Source organism: Lycium barbarum, chromosome 11 (assembly GCF_019175385.1).
Source record: "Lycium barbarum isolate Lr01 chromosome 11, ASM1917538v2, whole genome shotgun sequence".
NCBI lineage: Eukaryota > Viridiplantae > Streptophyta > Magnoliopsida > Solanales > Solanaceae > Lycium > Lycium barbarum.
This window is the reverse complement of record NC_083347.1, coordinates 34,497,253-34,517,933: the sequence shown is the minus strand read 5'-3', so window position 1 is coordinate 34,517,933 and position 20,681 is coordinate 34,497,253. Positions and strand designations below refer to the sequence as shown.

The 20,681-nt window shown below is 36.6% G+C and overlaps 2 protein-coding genes across 2 annotated transcripts; one reads left to right on the top strand and one right to left on the bottom strand.

The window, feature by feature from the left end:
* The first annotated feature begins 5,754 nt into the window (after window positions 1–5,754).
* LOC132617078 (uncharacterized) lies at window positions 5,755–15,023 on the top strand. Its single transcript, XM_060331966.1, has 7 exons — window positions 5,755–6,047; window positions 7,124–8,782; window positions 9,621–10,054; window positions 10,142–10,303; window positions 10,762–10,837; window positions 11,615–11,770; window positions 14,600–15,023. Exons 2-7 carry the CDS (start codon window positions 7,136–7,138, stop codon window positions 14,744–14,746), a joined length of 2,622 nt encoding a protein of 873 aa, XP_060187949.1. The 5' UTR covers window positions 5,755–6,047; window positions 7,124–7,135; the 3' UTR covers window positions 14,747–15,023.
* A 3,189-nt stretch (window positions 15,024–18,212) lies between these two features.
* On the bottom strand, window positions 18,213–19,107 carry LOC132620496 (uncharacterized). The gene has a single exon (XM_060335177.1). The coding sequence runs from the start codon at window positions 18,684–18,686 to the stop codon at window positions 18,276–18,278; it is 411 nt and encodes a 136-aa protein (XP_060191160.1). The 5' UTR covers window positions 18,687–19,107; the 3' UTR covers window positions 18,213–18,275.
* Between the last annotated feature and the right edge of the window lie 1,574 nt (window positions 19,108–20,681).

Below are 20,681 nucleotides of genomic sequence, written 5' to 3'. Positions count from 1 at the left end.
CAACATACTTAGAGTGCAAGTTCAGTGACGTAGTGTTACATCCCGTATTTTTGAACGTCGGATTAATTGTAAGTTGAGGTGGGGCCCACACGTCAAGATTTATTTTTTGGGACATGTGACAAATTATATGAATCACATATGTGAAGTTAAACACAACTCAAGAAGGACCCTTGGGCCAAATCAAAGTGGAAGTCCTCCAAACGAGTATTTTTAAGAAAACGTTTTCGGGTGACCTGCCTTTGGGGGCAAAAAAGGTATTATAAGTTTGGAATTTGGAAAAATACCAAGAAATAGAAGTTGTATATAATTGAATTAGCTTTCCATCCATAGGTCGTGGGTTCCCAGGTGACGTCGGTACACGGAGATATGGACGTTTTAAGGTCGAAAGGTCAGTGGGCTAGGCCCAACTCGGGACCAACCGAGTTGGCCCAAAAAAAATGAAAAGAAAAATTTTAGGCCCAAGGTGAGAGGGTGGCCGGCCATACCTGGTCCAAGCCCACCAAATTAATTAATTTCCATGTGGCAAATTAATTATAAAGGGATCATTATCCCTTAGATGATTCAAGAAACTTAGAAGGAGAAAGAACAAACAAAACAAGAGCAAAAAAAAGGACCATTTCGGGTTTGGCCATAGAAAATTCAACCCTCCAAATCTTGTTCCAAAAATTATTGTCTTGTAGCTTTCCTACTATATTAAGGGTCCTCTACAACTTGGTGCAATTGTTTGGGAGAATAGAGCACTTGTTTCATCAATCTCACACTTGGGTTAAGTGAAGAAGTTGAAGAGAAAAGGTAAGAATTTATCCCTCCTTACTATGTTATGAAGGTTGGTTTATGTTGTAGTATATGGAAATGAGTAGAAATTATGGAAATAAGAAAGTTTGCAAAGTGGGGGTATGTATATATGTATGTAGTCGTGCGTGTATATTGTTGTATATATGATATGAGTTGAATTTTATGTTGTATTCTAGTTGTGGTTATGATGGAAATTATATTGGGAATGAAAGTTGAATGAATTTTGGTTGAAGTTGGAATGTAGAAGATTATGTCACCTTAGAATAATTTTGTGATATTATGGAAATGAAGTTGTTAAGATGTAAATTATGATTATGGTTGATGAAATTGGAAGATGGAAATATGTTATGAATATGTAGGTTGAAGATTTGAAGTTTTGGGTGAATTATGTTTTGGTGGAAAGTTTGTATATTTTGTATATCTTGTGAATATTTCGTAAAAATGATATGAAATATTTCCAAATTATATTGTGATGATCTAGATTAATGATGAATGTGAAACCATTGAGGTTAGTTTGGAAATTGAAGTTGAAATGAAGGTTATGACATTATGTTGGAAAGATAGCTAGTTAAGTTATATTGTGGTTATAGTGATTGTTGTTGTTGTTGATGTTGTTGTTGGGTTGTTGTTGATTGTTTTGGCCGAGTTAAATTCTCGGGGACGCTATATGTATAGGGGAGATGCTGCCCAAATTTCTGTAAGCAATTATGAAGAAAGATTGAATACTTAAAGATTGGAAATTGAGAATTGGTAAATGTGACCAATTGCAGATTTTGGGCGAAACGGGAATTGAATTTGGAGAGGCGTAGAGAGCATACAAGGTATGTAAAGTTATCCTGATTCTTCTTTTGGCATGTCCTAAGTGTACTATGATCGGATTTGAGCCTCGGAAAATATTCTGTTCATCGGAATCCGCATTTGAAAATATCCCTTTTTCATTCAATGGAATTGAACCCTATAAGTATGTTTTGATAAAGACTTGTGTAAATTTCCGCAAATTGTCTAGAAAGTTATGAAATGTCCTTAGAACCTCTATAGGTGACCCCATAAGCTTAATATACGTAATTTGAGCCCACCGCTTCGTTGTCCCGAGGTGGGCCCACTATTTCCGATTTTACCCTTTTTGTGTGTTTATAACTTAATTTCAAGAGGTTCTGAAGGAAACGCCTTAACTACTCTTCTAACTACCAATGATACTTATTCTAAATACTTTATTGAATCTCTGTAAAGGTATGATATTTTGTGTCTCATTTAGTCTCCCACTATTCCCGCTTTGCCTTTTATTGTACTATTGCCTTATTTTCGAACAATATAAAATGAAACGTTTTAAATATCCTTTTGACTACTAAGGAAAATTGTTTTAATGATTCCCTTGAGTCTGGTAAACTATTTTGGAATATGAAAATGATCCCAGTAAGGATTATTCTTCCGTAATTCATTATGACATACGACATACACTTACTATGATTCTGTCCGATTTCATTGGTTTGATTTGTCATTCGATATGCCTCATTGAGTCTCTGGAAATATATGGTATTTTTATTGCATTTAGTTTCTCACTACTCCATTCGTGGATGCCTCAATGTTTCCCACACTGAGCCCGGGCCAGGATATGTTGTCAAGCGTATTCCACTGCATTGTTCGCCGTGCCTCGATGTGAGGGGGCAGGTATATATGTACATGGGTTGTGGAGTATGTTGTGCCATGTACACACATTCTGATATGATATGATCTGATATGGCCATCTGATATGATATGTTACGTTACGGGGTTATCCCCTATTCTGCTCCTTATGTGTTGTGGCACCAGCGTCGGGGGGTGGCCACGTTCTGTTTGCCGAGTCCCTTGGCAGGGGTCGGATATGATATGGTATATGTTTCTGTACACACTCCTCATGTTTTGAAAATATGCATTTGATACTTCGGATATTACACTCACTCCTCTGTAAGTTCTGTTTCGGTTATGATCTTGTTCCGTAATGGGACCAGGTACGACATATGTTTTCAGCGAATACTATTTATGCTATATGATCAGCATTTTGCTAATCTGGATATTCAGTTCATTTTCTGTATCTTCTGCTTCGATTATGACTTTGTTTACTACGTTCTGTGCTTTACATACTCAGTACATATTTCATACTGACCCCCTTCCTTCGGGGGCTGCGTTTTCATGCCGCGCAGGTACAGACGACAGATTTGCTGACCCGCCTGCCTAGGACATCTATTCTGCTATTTTGGGAGTGCTCTTTTGTCCAGAGCCTATATGTTGGTACAGTCTGCTGCTATTATATATATGTATGCTATTCAGGGGTATGACGGGGCCCTGTCCCGTCTTATGGTTCTGTTATGATCTGTAGAGGTCTGTAGACATACTTGTGTGGGTTCTATATATGTTTTGGGTTGATATGATCTGTGATAGCCTTATCGGCTTCCACGTGCTATATTTGTTCATCTATGATAACTAGTACCGCCAACTGACTTTTATATTGATACATTCTGCTAATATGTTGATTTGGGTTATTGGGTACGTTTGGGTGTCCAGCACGGACACTAGTCGCGGCCTATAGAGTTGGGTCGTGACACGTAGTGCTTGAGGAGGGCCTGGAAGTGAGGCTTGAGACACGGGTCATACAAAAACGAGAAAGTTTTAAATATCTTGGGTTCATTATTCAAGAAAATAGAGAGATTGACCATGATGTCACATGCCGTTTTGGGGCAGGATGGATGAAATGGAGGCTCGCTTCTGCAGTCTTGTGTGATAAGAAAGTGCCACAAAAACTTAAAGGCAAGTTTTACAAAGTAATAGTTAGACCTACTATGTTGTATGAGGCAGAGTGTTGGCCGGTCAAGAAATCTCATGTCTAGAAGATGAAGGTTGAGGAAATGAGGGTGTTGTGATGGATATGTGGGCATACTAGGAAAGATAGGATTAGAAATGAGGTTATCTAGGATAAGGTTGGAGTGGTATCGGTGGAGGATAAGATGCGGGAGGTGAAGTTGAGATGGTTCAGGCATGTACAAAGGAGATGCACCGAGGCTTAGTGTAGAGGTGTGAGAGGTTAGCTATGGATGCTCTCGTGAAAGGTGGAGGTCAGCCGAAAAAGTATTGGGGAGAAATGATTAGACAGGACATGGTGAAATTGCAGCTTATTACCAAGGACATGACCTTAGATAGGAGGTTGTGGAGGACGCAAATTAGGATAGAAAGTTAGTAGGTAGTAAAGCGTTGTCTCATGTACCCTTCCATGCTAGTAGGCGTAGTATTAACTTTGTAGTTTCTTGCCCTTCGATTTTTCTACTCTGATTACTGTATTAGTTTGTTGTAGTTACTGTTCCTTTCTTCGCATTGCTTATCTATAGTATTCTATCATGACTTTTTTACTTTCATCAACTCTTATGTGACCTTTTTTGTCATGTTTTCTCTTGAGCCGATGGTCTTCGGAAACAACCTCTCTACCTACCAAGTTAGAGGTAAGATCTACGTCCACTCTACCCTCCCCAAACCCCACTTGTGGGATTACGCTAAGTATGTTGTTGTTGTAGTATCATTAACACCCTAGGAACACTTTAATCTCGCATTAAGATTGTAATTAGCCCGAATTAGTATTTTCAAAACTTAAGGGGCTTTATATAACCAATCTACATTTGTATTGAATAGCATCAAAAATGAAGATTTAAAACTTGTTGCCAAATTACCTTTAGAAAATCATATCAACTTTCCTTTCTGTTTTCTTTCAAAGATTGAGCTTATACATCCACTAAATTGGGAATTAGAAAGTCTTCGAAAAGGCACTTAGGGGTCGTTTGGTAGGAGGGATAGGATGAGCTGGATTATTAATCCAATGGGATTGAAATTAATCTTATGTTTGGTTGGTGGGATAACTTCTTTGATATTCCATCCAATCCCATCTACATGGGATAAAAGGTGGGATACGTAATCCCAAATAAAGGGTGGGATTAGTAATCCCATCTTATCCCACCCAATCCTATCTACATGGGATAACTTATCCTCCTACCAAATGACCCCTTAATAGTGGATGATCTGCACAAATGTCCCTATTTCTGGGTGGTCTTTAATTTTTTCCCCTCACCATTTTTGGCGCTGCATAATTTAGATTTTGTAAGACATAATTTACGTTTAACTTCGGCATATGTATCATAGCATCCACATAAATTATGTCGGACAAGGCAAAACTTGCTACACTCAACATAATCTAAACAATATTACAAAACTTATGCTACATAACTTAATTCCTACAGAATTTATGCCGAGCGAGATAAAAGTTCAGTTTCCGAAAATAAAAATGTTATAAAAATTATGCCTTGAGAAGTAACTGTGGTTATTTTCATTGAATAAGTAGCAGGGCCAAAAATTAAAGACCACAAATACAAGGGACAAAAATTAAATATGGGTCATTCTCACGATTTTCCTTCAAAGGCACTGGTCTTTAAGTTTTTGCCCCTCAAATTGGTGGTATGTAATTTTTTCCCTTCGCCTAATACCAGTAGGTTTGGCGTTCGAACCCCCGTTCAATTAAAAAAAAATAATTCGCAAAATAGAGTTTTGTAGCAAAGTTAGGCCTATTCGGGCTAAAGTTAGGCCTCAGGCAAAGTTTTGAATGCAAAACTTTACCTTGCGAATCCAAATCTCTGCCTTGCATTTTTTTTTTTAAATTATTTTTTATTACATAGGGGATAGGGAAAGGGAATTACAATGTGGGGATTCGAATCCTCACTAATAAAGTGAGACAGATAGCAAATCAACTGAGTTGAGATTCGAACCCAAAACCTCGAGCTATTAGGCGAATGGAAAAAAAATTAAAGATGAGCAATTTGAGGGACAAAAATCAAAGAACCAGTGGCTTTGAAGGACAATCCGAGCAAAAAAATTGGGCCTGATTGTAACCCAATATGTTAAAAGGCCAAGCCAAATATATATAATTGGCGGGAAAGTCGAAGTTATACCAAGAGGCGTGTCCGCAAAGCTTTCCCAATCCAATTTGCGCATAAGTAACCTCCCGCCACTTCCTTCCACCGCCGCGCAATATTCTACTCATTTTCCGATTTCGCCCTTCTCCGTTACCCCACTCTCACTTCTCTACACTTGCAGTAAGCAGCTCGCCCACTACCGCCGCTCTACTTACTAACGGAATTTACTGTCACACTATATATGCTCTCATTTCCCGATTTCACCCTTCTCCGTTACAGTACCGTCATTTCACTAAGTTCCCCAAATACCACTCCCCCTCACTGGTAACTAACTCTCAACTTACTACTCTAATCCTTCAACTAACTTTATAAGTTTGACTTTTTTTTTTCAAACATGAGTACTTGTTTTCTCAAATGGTAACTCAACTAACTAGGCGTTTGGCCATAGAAACCAAATATTTTTCATTTTATTTGTAATTTTGAAGTTAAAGTTGGAGTTGTGTTTGGTTATAGTTTTTGCAAAGAATATTTGGTCCTTTGAATGTACCGAAAGTGAATAACAAAAAAAAATAAAAAAAATGAAAGTGAAAACAGGTCTTAGGTGTTTTTCAGATTCCAAGTTGTATTTGGAATTTTCATGGCCAAACTTTGATTTTCAAATAAAGTGAAAAGTATTTCCGGGAAAAAGTGAATAATTCTCTTTGCTGAGTTTGATTTTTGTCCCTTTTTGCGTGTTGTTTTATATTGTAGATACATGAATACTTGTGTTTATATATATGCATATGTGGTTTTGTGTGGCTCATTTTGGTTTCATTCGTGTGTTAGCTTCATAGAAGTAAGAGATAACCGATATCCAAGCTTAAAGCCTCTTCAAAAGCCCTAGAAAAAGGTTTATTAGAAAAAGTTTAGGTCTTTAAGTTTCAGTAGAAAAAAATAGAAGAAACTTATTCACGTACTTGGCAATAAAACAATAATTATTATGGGTATTATTGCCAAGTACATGAGAAGTGGCAACTGTCAACTTAACTCTATCCGTCAATATAGATAAGCTTTCTTTGTTCCGTTTTAACAAACTTTATAAGTGTTTCTCAATCTGTCTCTGCTGAGTTTGAATTTTGTCTTTTATTTCGTGCACTATACATGAATACTTGTGTTTATAGGGTTGATTTCTTAGATGGTCACTCAACTAGTACTCTACTTATTATCTCAAAAAGTCACCTTTCTTCTTGATTCCAATTTTCTTCTAACAAAGAAAGTGACTCTTTGAGATAATAACTATTAGTTGGGTAACCATTTGAGAAATCAACTATGTGTTTATATATATGCATATGTTTCCTTTTTTTTTTGTTTTTTTTTTTTGTGTGGCTCATTTTGGTTTCTTTATTGTGGTAACTTCATAGGATTAAGAGATAATGACACTTATGAGGTCTCGCGAGGTTTCTCTGGCAACCAAGCCTAAAATCTCTTCAAAAACCCTAGAAAATGGTGTATTGGAACCGGCAACTCCATCGAAATCTCTTGAGACTTCAGTCCAGCCTTTATGTGACGTGACTCCGACTTCTCCTACTTCAGCTAGTCCTGATATTCCTCGTGTTGCTAGAAGGAGGAGTTTGAGATTGGCTTCTAAAACCGGTTTGAGTGAAGTTGGCGAAAATTTGAGTCATAAAGGAAAGAGTAAGGATTTTGAAATTGATAATGCGAAGAGTTTGAAAAATGCTTTTGGTATAGAAAGCTCGGCTTTGGATGAAGATAAGGGTTTAGAGGTGTTACATAGTGAAGAAGTTGAAGAAATAAGTCAGAATGAATCTGATGATATAGGAAATTTAGCTCAATATGTTAAAGAGGGGAAAGGGGAGAAAAGGGCGAGTATGGAAGTGCAGGTAGAAGGGGACACTAAGTTTTTGAGTTTGCGGTCTGGCAAGAAAATCTCGAAGAGAGCAGTTGAAGAAAACAGTGGTGGCTCCGTTGGCAAGATTGGAAATGTTCAGAGTGGTTGTGATGAGAAGTTGTCTCAAGGAAAGCTAAGTGAAGGAATGTCAAACAGTTGCGTTTCAGTTGAGCCTTCTAGTGTTAAGAGGAGGAGGTTCAGTAGAGAAGAGAAATGTAAAGACACAGTTTCTGAACAGGGTTTGTCAGTGATTCATTCGGTGAAATTGGAATCAGAGGTAGCATTCGAGATGCCAATTGAGCAGACAGTACCTCAGTCTGCTTGTTTGTCAGAAACCGTAGATCTGGCTGTTCAGGGTGATGGGCAAGCTGCCATTTTAAAAAATGGTCCTTCAAAGACAAGAAGGAAGCTTAGCAGAGAGGAAAAAGGAAAAAAGGTGATGGGGGTCGATGATTTGCGTCATGGTATTGATACATTGGAAGTAAAATCCGAGCATGGGGCGGAGGTACTTGTCGATGATATCGTTTCAGGAGCTATAAATTTATCAGAGAATAGGACAATTCAGGATGGAACTCAAGCTGCAGATACCGATGGCAGTCTAACTGCTACAAGAAGAGTTCATAGAGACAGGTTTAGGGATATTGCTAGACGAAATGCTTCCAGGTTTGCTCATTTCTCTTCCCAAGAGGAACAGGAGATCAATGTCGCTGATGAGGCTTCTGAGGAAATTCCACAGGAGGTAGTGGTCACTGAAGAAATAGAAGACTGGCCCGGTCCATTTTCAACTGCTATGAAGATTATTAGAGATCGTGAAACAAACAACAAGCATCAGCAGCAGAGTAAATCTGAGAAAAGTAAGATTGAAGTGGTATGGGTTCCCAAAAAGGACCAGCAGTGCCAATCTACAACGCTGGTGGTTCCCTCACTACAAGACCTATGCATGGGCATTTTAGTGAATAATGCAGATGCAATCACTTCACTTGATTGTGTACCTGATGCACTCAGGCACAGGATTTGCCAGTCACTGTGCGACTCTCGGAAAATGACGTATCAATTTTTTGAACTTCTTATCCGTGGATCTCCTACAGAGATACGCATAAGGGATTGTTCATGGTTGAACGAGGAGAAGTTCACACAGAGCTTTGAAGGATGCGACACCAGCAACTTGGTGGTGAGTTTTAATTTTTGTTTTTACTTATGCTATGTTTTATTGGAGTGAAAAGAGGAATGGTTGGATGAGTAGTTGGTAAAAGTGGAAGTGTACGTGTTCCTCCTCGGTTAGGTGGGAAATATTAGAAAACGTGAAGTAAAAGTGAAAGGGTTGCGTTACTCTGCATCATCATTCTCAATCCGTCCAAAGCTGGATGGAAGGTGATGCAGTATATTACATTTCAGCATACCAAATGATTGCAAGTAAATCATCAATACTTAACATAGGGAAGTAGATAGTTGGTTTCTCTCTCCTTCCTATTCACCTCTCATTTGAGGAATCAAACATTTTTATGAATACTACATTTTAGTTATATTCATCTCTCATTGTAGAAGCAAGACCCCCCACCCCCTACCCCCACCCCTCCAAAAAAAACCAGACACGAAAAAGAAAATAAAACCTGCATTGCTGTTCAGTCTGTACATATGATACTTACTAATGCTACTAAAGGATAAGTACTTTCCTTTTACATAGGAGCCACAAATGGACCACGTTCAGTAGCATAATCTCAGCTTAACTATGGTCTCGAGCACTGCATTGGTGTTGGAACTAAAATTAATAAAAAATAAGGCTGTTTTCTTCCCGCCGTGCTTTTAGATAAACGACATCCATGTATAGCCTGTAATTTGTCCTATTCCTTACTTGGACCTGTATAAAAGTGTTCCTCTTTGTGTGATCTGTATTAACTTTTAAATGTCTTCAGTCTCTCCAGTCAAGTTTTGCTTGTATATGTAGTAATAGATCAATGATATGTTAGTTCTGAATTGTGAACTTCAAGATGTTTTCTTTGTGGAACCAGGTGCTTCAACTGGATCAGTGTGGTCGCTGTATGCCAGATTATATCCTATTGGCTACATTAGCTCGTTGGCCAAACAATCTTCCTGCATTGACGACTTTATCCTTGAAAGGTGCATGTCGTCTTTCGGATACCGGGCTTACGGCGATCATCTCTGCAGCACCTAATTTAAGGTCAATGAATCTCAGCCAATGCTCTTTGCTGACATGTGATGGGATTAGCTGTTTATCTAATTCATTGGGATCAGTTCTGAGAGAGTTATATCTAGACGATTGCGAAGCAATAGATCCCATGCTTATTCTTCCAGCATTACTAAAGCTAGAACATCTGGAAGTTCTATCACTAGCTGGAATCCAGACTGTATGTGATGCTTTTATTAAAGAATTTGTCACTCATCGAGGTCAGAGTCTGAGAGAGATTGTTCTGAAGGGATGCATGTAAGTGGTTTTCGTCCTGTTTCAAATGATGCTCCACAGAGAAATTTGACTGATACTGATTTTCTTTGTGCCTTGAATCTGACGCAGGGAATTGACTGACTGTTCTCTGAAAGAGATTTCACAAAACTGTCCTGGATTACGCGCTATAGACCTGAGTGACTTGCGTAAATTGACAGACTCTGCAGTTGGACATCTTGCCACTGGTTGTAGAGCAGTTGACAAGCTAAAACTATATCGCAATGCATTCAGGTTTCCAAAATATAGCAATTGAGCAGATAATGCTTTTCTAAGTGTAGCATATGCAGTGTCTTTAGCCGTAATCGTTTGCCTGCAATCTTCATCGTCATTTTGTGTAGCGTATTATTCTTTTCTTGAATGTCGGGTGCTTATGTCTTAAGAGCAATTTGTCAAAAACTATTAAAGGGCTTGGTTTCAGATTTACTTGATAGACGCTTCCTGTTTGAAGGCTTAAGATAGAAGAGATATAGGATCTTCCCAGTTGGCATTCTTTGTAAATGACAAAAAAGGATTTGTTTGAAGGCTTAGAATAGTAGTTTCAAGCAACATATAGGATCTTCGCAGTATGCATTATTCAAAAAATGAAAAAAGAAGTACCATCTTTTTTGATTGTATGTTCTGGATTCCTTGAATTCATAAATAGCAAAATGAAAGTGGTATAAGCTTACAATTATCTTTATTAATGGCAGTGATGAAGCTGTTGCTGCTTATGTGGAAACTAGTGGCGAGTCTTTGAAGGAACTGTCTCTCAATTGTGTCAATAAGGTATTTGACAAACTGTCTCTCAATTGTGTTAATAGGGTATTTGACAGCATGTATTGCTCATCACCTCTTTATTGTGTTTGTATGTCCTAGGAAAATGTGTTCTGGGTTCTGATTGTGCTTCTCTTTGCTGAATTCCAGTTGGTATCTGCTACTTTATGTCTTTGTTATCTAGTAATCACCAGCATCGCACACTTGACGTAGAATTCTTTGACCAAGCCAGAAATTTTTTTGTCTTAGATCAGCGTTTTAATCCATTAGAGGGATAGAAGAAGGGATTCTAATGATTTTAGTTTCCAGTTTTGCTTTTTAGGTATTGTTTGTTACATAAGGGTTTACCCATTTTATCAAGATTATTGCTTTGTGGCATGTTGTGAACTTTGCTTAGATATAACAACTATTCAACTATAATTTGAGAGCAACTTTTGGTGTAAAAGGAAGCCTGTAGATGTTCCTGACAATGTAATGGAGTTCATAGACTCCCTACAATCCTAAGGGATGAACTTCCACTCAGTTTTGTGGTGACCTTCTTGGTGCTGCACTGTTTGTAAATCTACATTACTTATCAAACAAATATAATTTTGAGAGAACTAGCAAAGGAACCGTGGGTTTGTAATCTGAACCTGCAGATTTTCTTTGATTGCATTTCTAGACCACAGTTTTCCTCTTCTACATTTTTCTGGTTACGTGGAATTTGATAATCCAAAAATCAATTGATTATTGCCAGACTGAAAGTCAAGGAATCTTATTTTTTTCAATGTCTTCATATGATTTTTATAGGTTTCACACAACACTGCAATCTCTCTAGCCAAATGCTCAAAAAATCTGATTAGTCTGGATTTGTCTTGGTGCCGCAACTTGACAAATGATGCCCTGGGATTGATTGTTGATAACTGCTTGTCATTGGAAGTACTAAAATTATTTGGCTGTACTCAGGTATGCTCTGTTCAGTTTGGTAAATGAGAAACTTAGCCCCCGTTTGGCCATAAGAATTATTCACTTTATTCCGGAAAATGTTTTCACTTTTTTCCGGAATCAGCGTTTGGCCATGAGAATTCCGAATACAACTTGAAGTTGTACTCCGGAATACCAAAAACTCAAAAAACTTGTTTTTAATTTTTTTTTTCCCACTTTTTCCACTTTTTTACAACTACATTTCACCAAAAACTACAATTTCAAAAACTATGGCCAAACACAACTCCAACTCCAAAATTCCAAAAAAAAAAGTGATTTTTTTTTTTGGTATCTATGGACAAACGGGGCCTTACTTTGTTCACCTCCCAGAGTTTGCCCGATCATTCAAAGTCACAGCTAATGTCCTACCGAATTCTTTCATATGGAGCTTATATAGTGCATATTGTTTGATAAAGTGGTGCACTTTCTATCCTAACTTTAACCACTGTTTGTTTTGTTAACGGAGACAATAATTTCACGTGCGTCTTCCAAACTCATATCTCTGTTCTGGCTTCTCTTGCACAACTAGAGATCAACTTTCTCCGGAGTTTCTTTTCTCTGTGTTTTTTCTCCCCGAAGAACCCTAGTGCCTGATTTGTCATCAAGCTCATTGATTCAATTCATCATTTTCTATTTCCATACAAGAAATAAATAAATATTATATTAAGTACAAAATGATAGAATGTATATGTCCAGAATATCTCCAAGCCGAGAAAATGCAGTCAAGTAAATTGCTGCAGTCTTTTTTCAGTAAAAAAAATTGAAGAAACATAGTTTAAGAATATAATAGACATGCCAGCAGATCACTTCCAACTAATGATAAAAAAAGAAAATGCTGTCTTGTTCCCTCCAGTAAGAAAATGTAGTATGAATATGCATTTTATTAAGTTTTCACAACTGGATCAGAAACAAGTGGGTCATCACTGTTGTGTTTATATATAAATAATATTTGATCCCTTCTCCTCAGTCCCTCCCATCCTAAACACTCGTATGAATCTATGAGGCTAAATCTAAAATAAGGAAAATATTGTTCTCTTTGGCACCAGATAAAATAACTGAAAGGAAAAGTAGTTTTAGGAGCTTACTTTCTTACTATAGGTAGTCTTTGCTTATCCAAAGTACAGAGCATAAAACTACAAAAAACTACAAGGATCCAAGTGTCGAACATAGAACTTAGGAAGCTGTCGTCATGTGTGATCTTTTTATCCCAAGGTAGAGAAGTACAATAAATTTATGTACAAACACCAAAAATTAATTAATATTATATATATTTTACCCAAAGGTTGACCAACAAACTTTTTGTCTTGCAGTATCGTCTATAAAAGACCACTTTGTATTTAGAGCAAGAAGCTTAAGAGAGTAATTACTCTCCGTCTCAGAGCATGTAAATGTCAAAGCAATATATGATTCAAACAAAGCAAACATAAAATTCTTCCTTAGATCAACAAAGCCAATTAGTCAGGAACTGGTCGGGTTTGTTTGAAGAAAGGGAAAAAAATCCTGTTTGCTTTAGAATAAAATATCAGCTGAGGTACACCTGACATTCTATGCTTCGTTTAAAAATTAACGGTGGTTAAGATTAGGACCACCTTATCAAAGAATGTGGACTATTAATGCTCCACCTCAAAGAATTAGGACTATTTTGAGACTAAATCTAAAGATAGTGGGACTCTTTTGGGGTTCTTCTCTATTTTCCTGTACCTCGACTGACAGCAGGGAGTGTTGAAAGGCACCTGCTCGTATCAGAGTAAAAAACAAAGGGCATCTTTCTCAATTATGTAGAATTATAGGAATTCCTTGTGCTTGTACAATTTTGACCGTGTGTTTTTGTAACCTTGAGTCTTTTACACCTCTAGTGCACCATTCTATCAACTGAAAGAAAATATTTTGTCATTTAATTGAGGTCCATTCATCTTAAGGTTTCATTTGAACTGGCCCCTAAGGCTTTGGTCTTGTGGTAAGAGTGCAACGTATGACGTGTGTGTGAGGCTCACGTTACTTATTTGAACCTTGCCGCTGACAAAAACTTTTTGTTAAGTGGACAAGGGTAGAGGGGCGGGCTCATTAATCACCAAGTTTCAAACTGCGCTACGTCCCTCGGGGATTTCTCGGTTAAAAAAATATCAAGTTTTCATATAATCTGAAGAAAGGAGCACTAAAGATTTCCCATGGGGCTAAGATGAGTCTAGGGAAGGGTGGGGTGGTAAAGTGATGGATCAAAGATGGTTGCATTTTTGGTAACTGTTAACCTTGAATTTTGTAAACTTCTTTCTTGTGCATCTGTCAAGGTAAAGTTAGAATCTTCTGCATGACTTTTCCTGCTATCATTGAAAGATGATCGATGTAACTTTATTAGATTCAGATGTCCTTATATACAATTTTTCTCGAGAGAAAATGATATCTAATTGGTGGCACGCAGTAGGGTGTCAATTGACACCCTTTTGCTGGAAAATTAGTGTGTAAATAGGTAAAGAATAATTGTGTTATAAGAATCCCTCGACTTTTTCATGTGTTTACTTTGCAGTTTGACTCCCTTAGTGAAAATCCTCAATCTGCCACTATTCCAGGGTTCATGAGCATAACCTGTAGTATTTTTTAAGAGAAGAATCAGCTCTTATATTTTGTTTGATGCCATTTGTTTTTTCTATGCCACAGTTCTTCTAGTTCTTTTACCTTCTCTGATAATTGACTCTATAATTGCTACCACTGCATTTCCCTTCCATTGAATCCCTTTAACATCTTGATGGACTGTTGAAGATGTAGTTAAGCAACACGCAATACAAATAACCTTTTGGCATGGGGAATATGCAGATTACTAGTGTTTTCCTGGACGGGCACTCAAATCCCCAAGTTCAGATCATTGGATTGCAATTTACTCCAATACTACAGCACATTGAGGCACCCGATTCTTTGCAGCAGGGGCCGCTACGATATTCAGCAGTACCATCTTTATTCTGATGATTTTGTTTAAAGTATTAAAAATGGGACTTAGTATCCTCTGAATGTGAGAGGTCATAACCTCACCCCTCTTGAAACTAGATAGGCTGTTTTGTGTGTGATGTCAAATGGCAACTTCCCATGCTCATGTTGAGCTTTTTCCTATATCTAAATGAATGGACATGTTTCTATCGGGGATGTTTTTTGATCCTAGCAAAAAAAGTTGTTTATTGCTCTGTAATTTAGCAAATTTGTATTGATTTGTGAACCATCTATCATGTTCTCGTTTTCTGGTGTCTGATTTGGATGACTTGTGCGGCTATACCTAGATTCTAGCGTTAGTATGACAAAAACTTAGGCCCCGTTTGAAACCATGGTTTGAAACCTGGTTTAAAACCATGTTTGGATATACAATTTGGATATTTTAAGTTGTATTTTCTCTTATAGACATAAAAATTTCATAAATTGTGAAAACTATCAAAACATTCTCAATTCTTATACAATCTTACCAAATGAGCAAATCATGGTTTATAACAAAATTAGTATACTACTAGAAGACTTTTTAAAAAAATGCAACATTAATTAATCTAACTTTATTTCAATAAAATTGAAAATTTAACATGAATAGTAATGTAATTAGTATTTAATATAATCTTTTCACATAAATTAAAGGTTGGTAGACATAAATAAAGGTTGATGAAAGTTAATGAGATTAATAAATGATTAATGGGGGTAATTGTTAAAAATATTTACCAATTTATGGGTTTTTTTTTTACAAAATATTAATTTATGGGTTAAATTTTGCATTTCCCAAACCATGCTTTTTGAATGATTTGGGTTTAAATCATGATTTCAAATCAGGTTTCAAACCATAACTGAAAATTAATGATCGCTGGTTTGAAAATTGATGGCCAAACGCCTACTTATATAAGGCCAAAAGCAGCTATGGGTGGGCTTACCCTGTTTTTTTCCCACGGTGGTTCACTCACAAAAACCTGGAAGAAAATGCCAGAAGTTGGTACGATGCAATAAGCTTTTACTTAAAATTACTAGAACTACCGTCTTAAAAGGGAAAAATACAATACAATATACGTAATATCTAGTGACTATTATGAAAACTATATCATCTTACGTAATATCTAGCACCTCTTAGTGGTAAATGTCACACGATGTCCTCCATGTGTAAGAACATCCCAGCCTTCATAAATATTGCTGAGACAATTAATTTTGAACAAACACATAATCAACCTTATTTTGAACTAACTGTCACGGCCTTATACTTTGACTAAGCACACCGTGCGGCTCTTGGCAATTTGCTTATGATCTTGCACGACTTTTTCACGCTTTTTGCAATGGCAAGCCAACTTTACTATACTCAAGATCGCAAAGAGCATGCTAGATAAGAAAGATGAGAGATTTGCCAAAGGAAGCTTTTATATTAGTTAAATGATTTATTTGATTGATGATTTATAAATGGATGACCCCTATTTAACGGTTATTACACGTTAAATCTAACACTTTAACGGATTCAAATACGTAGAAATCCGTCAAACTTTCAACATTCAACCTGGGGTTCAAAATCGAAAAGGTAACACAATCCTTTCCCATCCAGTGAGAAAACTCACCTCACTGTCTCAGCTTGAGCACCACATAAAATGTCATGTTTGCAAAGCATTGATCAGATTTTAAGATAGGACCTAGCTGTGAAATGTTGAAGGAGATTAGCACCTAGCTTTAGTGAACTAAGTTCACCCAGAAACTTATTCAAGTTATTAAAACAATAATATGCACAAATGAAACTTTTGTAGGTTTGTGACTATCTTATATCAAATATGGCAACTCAAAAATAGTTGTCTGTGACTATCTTATATCAAATATGGCAACTCAAAAATAGTTGTCTCCACTAGTGTATTTGTTAAGCATTTGCAAAAACTACAAACGTAGCAACAGGCTGTAAATCAATGAAGGGTAAGAGAAGGCTGGACACAATTAGAATAGATTTTCCTTAGAATGGTACACAATGAAGGGTTGGTTTTCCTTTGGTCAGTTAGAACAAAGTCAACTGCCAAAGAAGATGATGAACTTGGCATAAAAGAATGGGTATACATGATGTCACAACTATCAAATAGATTGGAAGGGGCACAGATAACACCAACGATTTATAACTATACGATGGGAGCTACCTAACAAAGAATAAACTCAGCTGATTTCCTATCATGAGGCAAAAATACTTGGGTAAAGTAGTGGCTGGAAACGCATTCTAGTATATCAAAGAAACTCAAAATGCAAATGGATGTTGACGTCAACTAAATTTGAAGGTTTCAGCAAAGACAAATAGTACACTCCAAGTAGGAAGACATAGAAGAGAATAGGAAGATGAAGGAACTACGAAAACATTAGCCAATCCTGCTTTTAAGATCAGCAAATTGTAAAAGGAAGAAATGCTGACAAGGAATATAATCAAGAAAGCAAAAACCTGTTCATCAAAGTGGTTTTTAGGATTATAACTGCTAAATGTCCTACAACATAGAGGTTTGGTAGATAATGTACTAATAATCACCGGATAGTTGCAAAAACAACAAGGTCTGAAAGTATGATGAACCCAAAAGCTAGTAGTAGTCATGACACTAGACTTACAGCCTCTATCCAAAGAGTTTTAATACCCAAGAGCATAACAAATTTCCCCGCACTCCTGGCCCATTCAAGAAACTTTGACCTTCCAATAAATTAAAGGAGGTCCCCAACGCCACCCTGAAACCTGCATAACAATCTCAAGTTGCAAGAGACAGTAAGATTTTAAAACAAGAACTAGCTGCATTATGTTTACGATGATCAGCAGCTAAACTTTAGTAAACTTTATCCAAAAACTTGTAGGACTAAAAGAGTTGAAATGTAATACAAGCAAAATGATCTTTTGTATGTTCGTGTTTGTCTCATAGAAGATATTTGCACCATTTTGTAACGACAGAGGTATATATACACCACTTTTTTAACGAGGGGTATATCTGCTCTAAATCGCAAAGTTGAGGGGTATATTTGCACATTTTCCCTATATAATATGTCAGCTCAAAAGACTCACTCAGCTATCATATTGTCGTGCATTTTAGCAAAAACCTCAACAGAGCCACAAAGTATAGATCAACTAGAACATAGCTAAGGGCTACAGCCTACAAGTAGACCAGCAAGATATTTGAACTTGCCTGTTCTTCCGTTTTATCATGCGCAACCTCTTTGCTTTAACTTTTGACATGGACATCAATAAACTAATGCGCAAAAGGAGAGAATCTGCAGTCCTCTTTTAGTGTTGCCTCTAAGAACTTTCCTTCCACCTCTAGGCTCCCTCTTGCTTAATTTGGATGATTCTTCACAGGTGTCTCCAGCAAAACAGTTTGTCCTTTTATCAAGTAAAATAAGGCTCACTTTGTAAGTATTAACATGAAGTGCACCATGACACGATAAATGCTATGAATTACGAATGCCAAGATTATTAACTTTTTCAACTGCAGGATCTTAAGAAACGAAGATCCCATTGTTCGCTCTCCAAAATATTTCAATATTTTTCCTTGAAGCTATTGGCTTCACCAACAAATGAGCAATCTGACGCTGACAACCACCATGACGCATCAAGAAAAAAATCATCAACAACACCAAAGTCGAATATAATGTGATATAAACTGATGCTGAACTGTTTAACCCATGATTCTGGGTCACCATACTCTTTCATCATCCAAATATCAAGTGTTTTATCATCATCAAACAAATGATCAACCAAACGAAGTGACTCCTCAGCCACAAAAGGAGCAATCCAATCATCAGTAAACCAAAATTTCTCAACTAAACTACCCGGTACCATCATCTCCCAGAACGTCTCGTCCTGCATATCAAACAGAACAATCATCATACTCCATATTATGAGAATCTCCTTTTTTCCGTTTAGCGGCAACCCAATGACAAGCTCCATTTACATAGACCCCTGGTATCAGCGGAAAAACAGATAAGATGGGGCAACAATACTAATATCTTGCCAAACACCGGTGCTCAACTTGTAAAGCTCAACATGAGGTGGTACCTTATCAGTATTACAACCAGTGTGTACTATTGTTACCACCTTGTAGTCATTAGTAACAGGATCAAATCCAAACCCCAGTGTATGATCAAAGGGACCATGTGACTTAAATGTAAATATTGGTTCGGGGAGTTTTACTGACTTTCTGATGCATGGATTCCAAATATAGAAAATGTCCTTATAATCCCACAGCTCGTCTGAAATGCACAAAAGCTCGTTACAACTACCCACAATATTAAAGTGATTTTCGCACTCAAATGGTACATCAAACTGAACATACTGATCAAACTTTTTATTGTCATAGAATAAGCATAAATTTCTTTTAATGGTTCTCCCGAGCAATGTCGTACTAACAAGTAATCTTCTTGGTTTTAGAGGTGTAGGGAAATGACATTAGAGCTAGTAATAAGAGAATACCATGACTTGCATACACTTGTACACTGAATGATGGACTTGGTGGGTAGTCTTAGCAAGATTTCAATCAACACTTCTTGTGGCAAATACATGGACATGTTTGAAAATCACTTGTGAGAAGTTTCAAAATCTTGATTTCATCGAAATATATTTCGTGTTCTCTACCTTTTTGTTTTGTTTATTTTACTTTTTAACCCCTAAAACTTTGTTGAATTCCAATGTGGTACATCGGGAGAATAAGTAAAAAGAAAAAGCATAAGGAAAAACCTTTGGTAGATATAGAGAAGGGAAGTTCGAGAGTACTCCTCGTCTCTAATTATTTGTCGGGATTATTAAAAATAATTGTCTTAAATTATTTATCGTTTTTTAGAAGTTCTTCCCGTTTTACTCTTAGTAGAATTTTGTCATTAATAGAGATGACACATAAATAAAAACATTTAATGGAGAGAGATTATAGTTTAGATAGAAATAAGGTTATAAGTCGTCAAATACTCTCCTGATTAATATTTTTTAAGGCACGTGTAAAACAAAAAAATGACAAATAATTTGAGACGGTGAAGTATTAAAACTAATTGAAATTTTTTGGTAGATGGAATTCGAAAAAAGTGAACCTTTTTTGGGGCTCAATTACTTATTAATTGGAGAAAATTTTAAGATTCCCAAAAAGGAGTTGCTCTCATGAATCAATTTGTTCCTTTTTTCAATTGTTTAGTTAAAATTGTCCCTTATTTATGGAGTAGGTCTATTTTGGTCTTTCAAATATAACCTTGAGCATTTTAATCTCTTAGAGCTTGCTAAAGTGGAACACATTTAGTCAACTAATAGAATGGACTTAAAAACTAATAGTGACTATAAAAAAAAAAATGGAAAAAATTGACTTGCCCGACCGACTCGGTTGGTTTGCTCCCATTTTTTTTTTTTAAAATTTTTAAATTAAACCAACTAAACTAGGTCTTTTTTTTGTTTGCGCCAAAACGCTGAAAAATAAATAACCGACTAAGCTATAGTAGTTTAAACGGAAAAGAGCCAAATATACCCCTGTACTATCAGAAAAGGGCCAAATATACCCCTCGTTAACATTGTCCCAGAACTCTTGGGATAATTTGCGATCGGCATGTCACTTTGAGCACAGAGCATGGAATGAATATGGTTTTTACAACAGGACAAGACCTCTAACTAGAGTCAATGTCAAATGGACCCATACCATTTTATTTTGGTTAATCTGTTTGTTGTGTATAACCATTTTTTTTTGGTTAATCTGTTTGTTGTGTATAATTTAAATTAAACTTTTTCAAATCGTTCCAATCATCTTGATCTCTCTTTGATTAATTTTCGGTGTTTTACTTTTAAGAAGTCAAGTTAAAAAAATCTAATCATACTAGGATCTAACTTGTTACACAACAATATCAAACATCATTATAGTACGAAAGAAAATTATAATTCTCTCGTTATGAAACGATAAATGAGATAAACAAC